The following is a 12,027-nucleotide window of genomic DNA, read 5'->3' as shown; positions in this document are numbered from 1 at the left end:
GCTGTTTTCTTGATTTCATTTGTATTTACTTGTTGGCAAATGGACTCTCAATAACTTTGTTCCATTACAGCTTGTCTGGTTGTTTCCATTACCAAAGTCTATGTTCCAGAGAGAAATCAAGCTCCCTGGCAACCATGCAATTTTCACATGAAAATTCAGGTTAGTTCTTTAATGAGCCAGATACCTTACATGCCCTCTGGGGATGGAAAAAAGCAGCTTCACAGATGTAAGATAAATAACTTCAATCTGGTGTTTTTAATATCAGTAAGAAGTGGCTCTTAGTAAGATATACATGTTTACTTAATGATTTGCTTTGCCTTAATTAATAATGGAAAATTATTATTCCATCCTGCATAACAGCATATCATTGTCTTAAACTGCTGGTGTTTTTTTTTTCTTGCACAAGTACATTTTTAAACTATCCCAACAACCTTCCTGCTTTTGCTGACCAGCAAATCTGATACTATGAAAAAGAAGCAGATTTCTGATGCTGAAGGACACCGTTGTCATGTTTCTTCACTTCTTCTAGCTGAATCATTGGGAATTGTACTTGTTTTTCAAACCATTTGGCTACTGTGAGCAGCTGCTTCTCTTGGAATGAACGCCCAATGAACTGAAGCCCAATTGGCAAGCCTCTTCCTGAAAGAGCTGTAGGAACATTTACGGCTGGCAGTCCTGAAACAAAAGAAGTTATTCACACAAAGGCTTGCTATTAAACAAATCCAGTTAGAGTCATTTCTGTAACAATTCTGAGAGAACCAGAGCAGTTCAGTAGCATTTTAAAATCTACCCCTACATTATAAAGCATTTTACAAACGCTCACTGTACTTATGTATAGAGTTGTTAACTTTCTATTGTAAGTTAACAAGAGGGGGGAGGTATCTCAATTCTGTGTAAGAGGTTAAAAGGTTGAAGGGAATGGATGTTATAGGCAAGAGAAAACACAGCTGAACTCCTGCCCCTGCTCACCAGCCATGTTTGCAGCCTGTGTTAGGATGTCATCTTCCGTGCTGCGGGTTCTGTTGTCTTCTTTGATGAATTCCATATACGGGAGTGCATCGCTCAGAGTGGTAGGAGTGAGTAAAATATCAATACCACTTCCAAAAACCTTCACAAAGTCATTGGCAATGAGACGTCTGACTTTCTGTGCCTTGACAAAGTAATCCTCATAATTCCTAGAAAGAAATACGGGTGTGAGGGTGGAATGCTACGATTCTGAAAACACACAGCAATTGCTTAGTTACCATAGAAAAGATAAGCTCTATATTCCTCCTGATTAAGAGGCTAACATGTATTTGAGTTTCTCATATACCACAAGCTTAGTCACCAAACGCAGTGCTTACGCTCTCATAGCCACGAAGACGTCAGAGAAAGAAGACACAAGAAAATTCTGTTGAAGAAAGATGAAGAGAAAACAAAACCCAGTTTAAAATAGCTGAGGATCAGAATAATGCTATATGGCCTTTCTGGAACTAAACCGTATATTGGATTTCACTGCAGAAAGGCACAGTAAAGTCTAGAAATACTATAGAAGCAAAGCAGGTTTGCAAAATAGGCATTAAGCTCTAGGATTCAATCCAGCTAGACACTTAATGAGTGTGAAAAACTCCTGTAATCTCTGCAGACATCCAAATGGACTTAAAAGCAAGAATGTGTTTCTAGTATGCTTCTTACTAAACTATGCTCTTTCCTCTATTTTTTTTCCCCTATATTAGTGTTGGGTTTATGGCTTTCTAAACTGTCTTTATGCTATCCTGACGCAGAAACAAATCAGTTAGCTTTACATTTATTGTTCTTTTTAATTTCACAAGTAGAACTGGCAAACATGTAACAGAATTCATAACTTCAGAGTTTAGTTTCAAAACCAATCACCAACAGTTACTCTTTAAAAAAAAAATTAAAATACTGATAAATCAAACCTACTCTGTTAATTCTGATGCAATGACTACAAATAACCATCAATGCATGAATGATCACATAGTTATTTTATAAAAAGCAAGAACAAAATATTCTGTGAAATGCACTGTTTGCAGGAAACAGAGATGTTTGTACTTTGTCTCAAGAACGCTTGTAGAACCCTGGATTTTGTTCTTCCAAAGTAACTTACTGTTGCCAGAGACAGGACTCTCTTGTTGAGTCCTAATGGAACACAATCTTATGCTCCTTCACAAAAAAGTGAGCTGCATGAAATTTAAAGCAGTCTTTGGAAAGCTGACCTGGACAGTTGTGACCAGAACGAGCATACTTGGCAGGACTATTGGCATTCCATAAAAGCTGCTTCTTATCTACTGACAACATTCCTGTCTATGAGAGTAACTAGAAGTCACTTCTGATGAATGCTGTTGCTGAGAGAAGGAGCTTTGTCGTGCGCTTGTTTTGAGACAAATGACAGGACCAGTTTCTCTGTTAGTATCTAAACAAGTTAAGTATGACTCCTGCTTTCTCTATCATACTAGGATAGTAAATAAGGAGCAAAAAATGGAGATGAAAAAGTTAAATTCATTAGTTCAGGCACCTCTGCCTTCTCTCCACTGCATACTAAGGCAGAGATCTATAGTTAATTGAACCGTGTATCATCTGTCTTGCTCTAGAAGACCTCAGCAGAATGCACCAGCAATTTTTCTGTGCAGCTTTAATGAGACTAATACCTACAGAACTTACAATGTTACAAGAGAGATGGCTTTACTGTGATTCCAGTGTCTTCCTACAGGATATATTTTTCCTTATTTTAACTATTAGGTGACAACAATGCTCTGATGGGGAAAAAAAAATAATCACAAGGATGTTTTACTTAATTCAGAAGGCTCCCTGGGTAAGGAAAAACATTTTCATTCACTGCTAACAGTTCACTGGTTACTACATAGCTAAAGCAGTAATAACAATAGAAGTAGCTACTAGCTTGAGGACAATTCTTTTTCATGTCTTGAGGAACAATTCTTTTCTATTTGCTTAACAAATTATGAACTTAATAAAGTTGAGTTTGAAGCTGTGTTCCACTTACTGTTTCAACAAGAAGTAGTTTCCTGATAGAATTCTTCCTCTTACAACATCATTAAATCCTTCTCGTCGTGTTGCAGCATACATGCTTTCTGTGGACTTGTTCACGTCAGAACGATGTCCTGGAAGGAAAAGGCAATTTAGAAATAGTTTTTGTGATTCTTAAGATTCAATAACATAATGGTACACATCATAGTACAATAGGCTGCAGTTTGCAGCAGACTGATGTTCTGCTATTCTGGAAAAATCCACAAACCATATTCCTTCCACATTCCATTACAGAGAAGATTTTAAGCCCAGACACTCACATGTGCACGAGTGAAACACAATAAAATATTTATTTATTCAGCTCTTATGTGCACAAGGTTTTTATTCTACTCCAATCCAAAAGAACATCAAACATTCAACTATGAAACACATACTATCAAAACTGGTATTTCTTTATGCCACTTAGCAAGGTTTCTGTTGCCTGAGAACAACAAAAAATAATAATTTAAAAGGCCTTACCATATTCCAGTCCGTCAAACCTGGCCATATTTGATGCCACTTCTGCAGTGCAGAGCACATGATAGCAGACAATTGAGTAACGGGTGTGTGGTAAACTCACTTCAACTACTTTAGCACCTGCATTCTTAAAGAGGTCAGCAGCCTTTGACCAAACAGCCAGAATTTCACTAGAAAGCCCTGGTACCTGGTACTCCTTAGAGAAAAACAAGAATAAATGATGTTTACTTTTACTGGCCACCAACATATAAATACTATTTGCTAAAAATACTTTGAAACTATTAACACTGTGTGCTTTTAAATACTTACTGCAGCCTATCACATCTACTAAATATTATAAAAGCAAGCAATACTAAATAAACTCTGTCATCTGAAGAATATTATGATCACCTTAGCAAATTGTAACCCATAACACAATCCATAATGGAATTTCAGCAGTTTTCTTCTGGAGAAGTGCCCACTTGTTCATCTAGATATAGAGACCACACCGCATGGGGTAGAAGCTGTGCAAATGTAAGCCCTAATACTAGGGGTATTTTCAGCAGGGAATAAGCTATGCTCACAGCACATCAGCACCTACTAGCACACCTCAGCCAAACAAGCAACCCACCAGAGAACTACAATCACAAGGTTGGGACAGGACTGACTTAGACAAGCAACACTCTTGTTTTAAGATATTTGCTTCAGTTCAAGCTCAAAATATCTGGGTCAAAATACCATGTGATCTCTGAACAGCAACGACTCACACATATTATCATAATATATGCATTAACCTGTTTGGGTTAATCTGTAGCAGCAGAAAACAATTGTCCAAGGGATATGAATAATTTATCAATACTACTATTTTAGATTTATCAAAATCTAAACAGTATGCAGAAAATTAATTTTCTAGACATATTTTTCTTTCTTTTTTTTTTTGCATTTCACAGATTCTGAATAATTAACTGTCAGTGGGCATCTCTTCTTACAAAATTGAATCTTCTGGTTTACCTGTCCTGTCACAGGTTCAAGTACTGGGAATCAAACCAACAAATGTGACACACATTGTTTTTTTGAAGACAGAACCTTTACAAAACCATAAAAGGCAATTAAAAAATAGGCTGCAGCTCCAAATGTCATGCTTAAATTACAAGCATACTTACAAGAACGACTGAATTACGTGCATTACAAACCAAATTACTCGATGAAAACATTAGCAGCTATCGTGAAGTTTTCTTTCCATCCCTGTTTGAGCTCTGTGAGTCACAGCTCCTTGTGCCATTCAATTGCTTTTAAAATTATGCTGTATCACAGTGCCATTTAAACAAGGATTTCAACAAACTGTACAAGTAGTACTAGTACAACTAACCTCACTGTAAAAAGTCACTAAAAATAACTAGTATGAAGTTGTGGAGGTATCTGATGAAAAAGCCATAGAGAAGCAAGATCTGAAGCCCCTCATTTTCCCTGCAACTTCCTGGCAGCGTTTCCCACAGTGATGACAAAGCATTTAAGACAAAGTGTTAGCAGATGCTCGCTCTGAATCACCTATGTGGGCAATAGAGCACATACTGCTCTTTTCTGGGAGCTGCTCATACTGTTTTCACTTTTCAAATTATGAGAGATTGGGTGGTGACAGGCAATACACAAATACTTTCTTTTGGAAGGAGTTACATTTGCCATCCTTGTTCACAACTGTTGATGGGATTTAAACGTTACCTTAGGAATTCCTATAGAGAGCTTGCTGACATCCGTCAAACTTGGCAGTGCAAATGGCTGAAAGATGTCCTGAACTGTGGTAGAGTCTTTAGGATCATGCCCAGCAAGTGAACCTGAAACATGACATGACACATTGAAGAGCAGGAAAATGCACACTGGGTAGATGGAATTCAGCCTGCTTTTTGAACAAAGACATAGAGCATACAAAGATATATGTAGCAGTAATACCTAGCACAACAGCTGCATCATCCACACATCTGGTTAGGATTCCTGGCACATCCATGGAGTTCACTAGAGGAATGAGACCATGGCGAGAGATCAGTCCATATGTTGGCTTTAAACCTACTACACCACAGTGAGCAGCAGGATTTCTGGTAGATCCTCCTGTGTCTGACCCTAAAGCTCTACGGTTTCAAAAGGGTTACCGTTAGTAAAATGATTCAGAACATCTCCAAACAATACTTATGGCTTTAAGATGCATGAATTTAAAAATGTCTGAGTTCTTCCCAACTAAAAGTCATAACCACGCACTCTAAACATTAGCCCACTCCCTACATCTGCTATTTTTCAGCTGTTCTCAGCATTTTTCTTAGGACCTCTGAATTAGCCACTGGGAGAGATTGGTTCTCTCTACAAATAGAGGTAGATAAATAGAAATCAGGCATTCAGAATAGGGCTCTAAAGACCTAGTTCCTACTTCTCTGTTGGTCCATTCCAATTCTGTGGTCTGTGAAAGATGTCTTGTGTTTCAGTTTATGATTTTCAGATATTTGTGACCATTTATTCATTAATGAATGATGACATGAAGTATCACAATCCAGCATACAAAGCAGTGGTAACACAGTATGCTTTTTGCCCTCAATAACAAGGCAGGCTTTTCGAAGTCTAGCTAAGAGATTCTTCCTGTTTCCAAGCCAAAAAAGTATAGTAGAACACCCAATTTAGAGTAGTTCCAATGCAATTCTTTTTCTTCTCTTTAAGTTGAATTCCTTTACTGCTCTTTCACAAATGAAATCTTGTTCCAAACTGAAATTTTCACTGTAAAAATTTCAGTGGAATAGCAAAGTCACATTGAAATTGAGGTTCTCTTGGTTTCAGTGACTTTAAACTCAAAATCCACTTAAAAAATGGAAGTACTTTAATCAGAATAAAAAATAAAACCTTAAGTTTTATTCATAAAACGATGGGGTTTTTAAAAGTAGTAATCTCTGGGAGCAAAAATATTTTAACAAGTAGACAAATATAATACATGGGTAAACAAAGACATAATAACTAAAGATTATTTAAAACATCTTCCAGTTAAGAACACAACTGAGCAAGCATTCTCAAATGTAACTCTCAAAACTGCATAAAGTGTAAATTTCAGTGTAAATTTTTAAGGAACAGATTTCCTTTAACAGATGGATGAGGAAGAGAGTATAAACAATCAATTTGTTAAATAATGTGTTGCTATTCCATGCAGATAATTGTTGTAAAAAAATTTTTTTAATAAACTAAAACTCTTTAACTTTTTAAAAACAGATAAAATTCCAAGTATCTTTATAAACTGGCTTCCTGTTCTCAAACTGGGTATTTGAAAGCTTTTAGATGTCAAATCTCACGTATCCATATTATCATATACCCAGCTATAAAAACAGAGGCCAGGAGGAAGGATTTCTAAACTGTTACATGTCAACAGACACCTCATCATTTGCTGAATTAAGTTTTCAGTGTGTACATGTTTAACATACTTAAAGAGGTAGAGGATATGTCTGTTATTTGTAAGAGTATGTGGGAATAACAATAATACTGTCATTCCTTTACTGCCATTATCACTTTGCCTCATGCAGTGCAAAGTGCTCACATCAGTACACTGAATAACGTTCTAAATGAATAAGCCTTACTCTGCCTACAGGAAATCATGCTGGCTTCATGCTATGCCATGAAAAACTGAAGATGCTGAAATAAATTCTCACAAGCCAGCGCAAATAATGCTCCCATCTCAGACAAGATCAACATCTTTTCTACAATTTAATCCATAAACTGCATTATTAGAAAATTACTGAGTGAAAACCTTACAATGTATTTCAAGACATTTCATTAAAAACAATTCCAAAAAGCTTCTTACGCAAAACATGTGAAAGCTGATACAGCAGCTGCACTGCCTCCAGAGCTCCCTCCTGTTATTACCCAGTTAGAGTTTTCAGGCTCAGAATCAGATCTGGGTACAGATTTTTCCTTGTATTGTCTTGAATAACTCCAGGGATTTCTGACTGGTCCAAATGCCCCATCTGTACTCCCAGATCTAAGACAGAAGAAATAGGGACAGAAGTGACAGACAACACATTGCTTTCCAAGTTTTTCTTTATCTGGTTCCTCATCTCTTACTCTAATAAATTCAATTTCAACACAAAAAGACTGGCATATGTACAGTTTAGTGCAGACAGATAACGTGCACAAGTCGAAATATTCAAAGGGACCATCCTCTGCCACAGAACCTCAGCTTCTGTTAGTAGGTGGCAAGGGTGGCTGCCCAGGGAGGTGGTGGAGTCTCCTTCTCTGGAGATGTTCAAGACCTGCCTGGATGCCTACCTGTGTGACCTGCTGTAGGGAACCTGCTTTGGCAGGGGGGTTGGACTCGATGATCTCTGGAGGTCCCTTCAACCCCTACAATTCTGTGATTCTGTAAGGGGTGGGAAGTAGGTGGGCTTTAACATTCCTTCCAACATGAGTTATTCTGTGATTCTAAAGCCACTGGAAAGGATGCTAACAGAAAAATATAAAACAAATTTAATGTACCTAAAGGTAAAACTATCTATCTGCTATAAAACAAAAGTACTCTGGCTTCCCAAGCCTGCATTTGGAAAAAGATGAGCACTGCCTTGTGGGACACTACTCTGGAGAAGGGGGGAAAAGCCCTGCAATACCAGCAACAGGAGCTCCTCTGTAAATAACCCACCATTACTTACTCTATAGCTCTCCCCTGAGGTCACAGTCTGCTGTTTCAGAATGTTAGACTGGCTTGTTGGAATCTGGTTTCAGCCTGTGATAATCTAGATGCAGGCTGCCACCAGAAGCAGGGAGGAGCTTTCCACCTTCCTTGCAACTGCCACCTCAGGTTCCCCAACTCCATAATGTTGGTGTTATTAGCCAGATCAGCTGAGCTGGCAGTTTACACAGTTGAAAATGAACCTAATTGAGACACTGCTTTTCAGCTGGATCAGCTTCCTCATCAAGCTGATGGTGCAGCGATGTTGGTGATGGCATGAGACCATGCAAATACACAGTACAGAAAAGAGAGGCTGAGGGTGAGATAACCCTTATTAGCAGAATCCTGTGTTAGTGAGCTTAGATTACTTCTAGCCCTCCCTAATAAAAGAGTTTGGTTGCTTTTTCTTCTCCTCTGCTTTTTCCCTGCTTTCCCCCTGAGGAATGTCTCTGACATGGAAATGACTTTATCCAAAATGATCCAATCAAAGTATTTTAACCCAACCAAACCTATGCCTTTTGCTTAGCAAAAATAAAAACAAAGCCAAAACACAACACTTAATTTTTCTCATTGGTAGCTGAAGTGCTGGACAGAATCGTTAAGGTTGGAAAAGACCTTCAAGATCATCTAGTCCAACCATCAACCATTACCACTAAACCATATCTTTCAGTATCCAGCAGATCTGGTGACAGAGGCTCCTGTCTCTGCTCAGGGCTGCCCCAGATTACTGCATGCTGCTGCCTTCACTGATTTGTCAGAGAACAAATTTGTGACAGTATTTTCCAATTTCTTTTTCCTAGCAGAATTCACCAATATTAGGCAACAGTTGCACAGGCAATTCAAAGTGCTGCTCTAAATTAGCCCGTTCACAACAAATCAGAGTACTCATACATGTTAATCCAGTGGTTGGGACAGATGGTAACTGTCTCAAGGCCATAACAATAATTAGTTAAGGGCAGAAACCACCAGTAAGAAAGGAGAAAAAAAAAGTCAGCAAATAGCCGGTGTGGTAACCAGATCTATTTGCTACTGGATATGCAAGTCTGTTTGCCTTCTGCTTTCTGCAAAGGCTATGCTACTCTTCCCCCTGAAACACAGCCATAGTTGAACTCTATGTTCATAAAAAAACTGACATGTAGATAACTTACACAACAGTAAAAATGTTCATGCAATATTTGAGAAATTCAGGCAACTCTAAATTCTCTTTGCAGATTAGCGTTCGTTATTTTCTAACATGACAGAAAGAAGAGTTTAAGGATTATGCATAGAACAGATGGTGTGTAATCTGTTTAATGTAGAATCACATGTTAAAAATAATAAACATCACTCACCCCATTGCAAATTCATCTAGGTTTGTTTTTCCTAAAAGCACAGCTCCCTGATCCAGTAACTTCTGAACCACTGTAGCATTGTAAGGAGAAATATAACCTGAAAGCAATCAAAACAGTTAAGGGAGTGGTTGATGAGATATGGTTGATTTCTAAAAGTAGCTACTCTTCTGAACACTTAAAATTTGTCACTATTTGTGCATAAAAGTTACCACTGCACAGTGCCCAAATTTTGCTTCAACAGACAATATGGGTAATTCTCAAGATTTAGCAAAAGCAAACTAAATACTGTTTTGTCTGTAATGCTTTTTTTTTTCCCTCCACAATTTACAATACAGTAACTCTGGATTATACATTTCCAGAACTAAGCCTTCAGACAAACAAGTTACCACAGCAGTAGCAAATTATGGCATTTGGGCAATTTGCAGACGAGTGCTAAGCTATCTCAAATTATTCCCCTTACGATGAGATGGGGGAGCATATTGTTAATCACAAGCTGAAATACAAACTGGCTCTCCTGTGACCAACTGTGTGCACCTTCAGCCACTTTGACCTCATACAAACAGTGAGTTCTGTGCCACTTCCACGAGATCCTGGGTTGTAACTAACTTCCTCTGTGAATAATGACAGTGATTTCTCCAGCTCCATTCTCAGCTGGAACAAGGATAGCATCACTCCTGAAACTCTCTACCATTAATCTGCAATAAAGCACAGTGGGTCTGAGAACGTGCTTAAGGAAAAACATCTCAGGTAATGGAACACATTCTTTAAATTGCAATACCGTGTTTTGTTTCTTCTGTTAAGGTAATAGGATTACCTCAGGTAAATCAGCAGAAGTTTATCTTTCTCAAGACTTCAAAGTTTCACTTTATGCAGAATGAAGAAGAAAATAAGAAATGTTTACTACTTTCACTTTCACTATGGAAACATTAGAGTGTCTTGAAAATTTTCCTGGAGTGTTAATAGAAACAATAAGCTTGGGAAATTTTAAAGAATTAAAAAGTCATACAAACCTGTTCTGTAAAGCAGAAATGCAGAGAATTGTTAATATCTACTCTTCCTACAGCAATATGAAAGCACTACATAATGCAACGGTTATAAACAGAACACAAAAGGACTATTTGCATTTTGCTGGACACAACAGCAAACACTACTGACTGCTCTCCTCTGTAAATCTAACTGTAACACGTGAACTACAGAATGATTCCATTTAGATAGGCCAGAATAACCACTGCATTGTTAATGGCAGCGTAGATACACAAATAAAGGAGAAAATGCACTTGCATAAGAAAAAGATACACCTGTAATACTAGATGATCTTGACAGAGGAAATCAGATAAACACATTTCCTCAAATCAGCTCAGCTCATTTTTGAAAACGTTTGGATCTCTGGAAGACTTCACTCCACTAAGCCTCTGAGGAGAAAAGACAGAGCTCCAATTTCACCTTAAAAGCTCTACTGCACCTCTCATACTGTACCTTTTAGCATGTTTGATGCACATGTTGTCTCAATGCCAGCTGTATTAAAGTTGTCCTTCACTGCAATGGGAACTCCGTCCAGCTCACTCAGTGGCTGACCTGCATTAGGAATTATTGCAAAGACCACACGGACTGTATCAGTGTGCTACGTACAGTCAATTACAATTTAGTTTACGTGTCACTTCGGGTGCTTTTTGCAAGTACAAGAACTAACCATTTAGCATTTGATGGGTGTCTGTTACATTCTCAAGACCCACTGCCTAGAACTCCTATAAGCCCTATGCCCAGAGCAGTCCCTGCAAGGCACAGTGGCTCCTAAGGCAGCAGGCAGCTGCTTTCAGTCAAGTCAGCTGCCCCAGCAGAGTCCTTGTTGCTTCCAATGAGACGACATCCTGCTTATCTCAGCCCTGGGTGCTGTGTGCACCCACTCCATCCCAGCAGCCAGCACATCTGCCCACCTGACACACACAGCATACAATAAAAGCACTCTTTCACCACGAGCGCCACCCTTATAAACAGGCTGCCGTACCTCTTCGGTATCTTTTCTCCGACTCCTCAGCCTGCTTTAATGCAGTTTCTTCCGCTACCGTAATGTAGGCGTTGAGAAACTGGGTGCTTCTGATGAGAGCGAGGCACCTCTGGCAGAGCTCTGTGGGGGTGACCTGTCCTTCCTTTAGTGCTGCTGAGATCTGAAAGAGGCCACAGCGGTCAGCGGCACGAAGCTGCTACCAGACTCCAACCCAGCACATCTCGGCAATAAAACGCGCCCCTGCGAGGACGCGGTCGGGCCCTGGCGAGCCGCGGTCACCTTGAGCCCGCCCCGCCGGCCGAGCGCAGCACCCGCACCGCACTGCTCGGCCCGGGGCCGCTCACCTGACGCAGAGAAACGCGCAGCATGGCGGCTCGCTCCCCACGGCCTCACACCTCTACGACCCCTATCCCGGCCCGTCCCGGCGCTGCGCCGAGCGCCTGGGCGCCGCCATCTTGCCGCAACACCGAGCGACGCCATTGGCGGAACGGCCAAGACGGCGGCCGCCCATTGGGCCGGGGCAC

General features: G+C 39.6%; 1 protein-coding gene across 1 annotated transcript; it reads right to left on the bottom strand.

Moving 5' to 3' along the window:
• Nucleotides 1-154: 154 nt before the first annotated feature.
• On the bottom strand, nt 155-11,973 carry QRSL1 (glutaminyl-tRNA amidotransferase subunit QRSL1). The gene is made up of 11 exons (XM_052698605.1): nt 11,848-11,973; nt 11,504-11,663; nt 10,975-11,073; nt 9,499-9,595; nt 7,307-7,483; nt 5,428-5,603; nt 5,200-5,312; nt 3,505-3,697; nt 3,002-3,119; nt 970-1,175; nt 155-675 (listed from the first exon to the last, which is right to left on the bottom strand). The coding sequence occupies exons 1-11, from the start codon at nt 11,869-11,871 to the stop codon at nt 464-466; spliced, it is 1,575 nt and encodes a 524-aa protein (XP_052554565.1). The 5' UTR covers nt 11,872-11,973; the 3' UTR covers nt 155-463.
• Nucleotides 11,974-12,027: the final 54 nt, after the last annotated feature.

The sequence above is a fragment of the Tympanuchus pallidicinctus genome, unplaced genomic scaffold (assembly GCF_026119805.1).
Source record: "Tympanuchus pallidicinctus isolate F22 unplaced genomic scaffold, pur_lepc_1.0 scaffold1, whole genome shotgun sequence".
Lineage (NCBI taxonomy): Eukaryota > Metazoa > Chordata > Aves > Galliformes > Phasianidae > Tympanuchus > Tympanuchus pallidicinctus.
Note: the sequence above shows the minus strand (reverse complement) of the source record. Positions and strands in the feature narration are given on the sequence as shown.

Excerpts from the sequence above, each read along its gene's own strand:
- QRSL1 (XM_052698605.1), bottom strand. The coding sequence starts at position 11,871 with ATGCTGCGCGTTTCTCTGCGTCAG. Across the intron at positions 9,596-10,974 it reads TGCATCAAACATGCTAAAAG|GTTATATTTCTCCTTACAAT; the intron begins GTACAGTATGAG and ends GATTGCTTTCAG. Across the intron at positions 3,698-5,199 it reads TCTCTATAGGAATTCCTAAG|GAGTACCAGGTACCAGGGCT; the intron begins GTAACGTTTAAA and ends TTTTTCTCTAAG.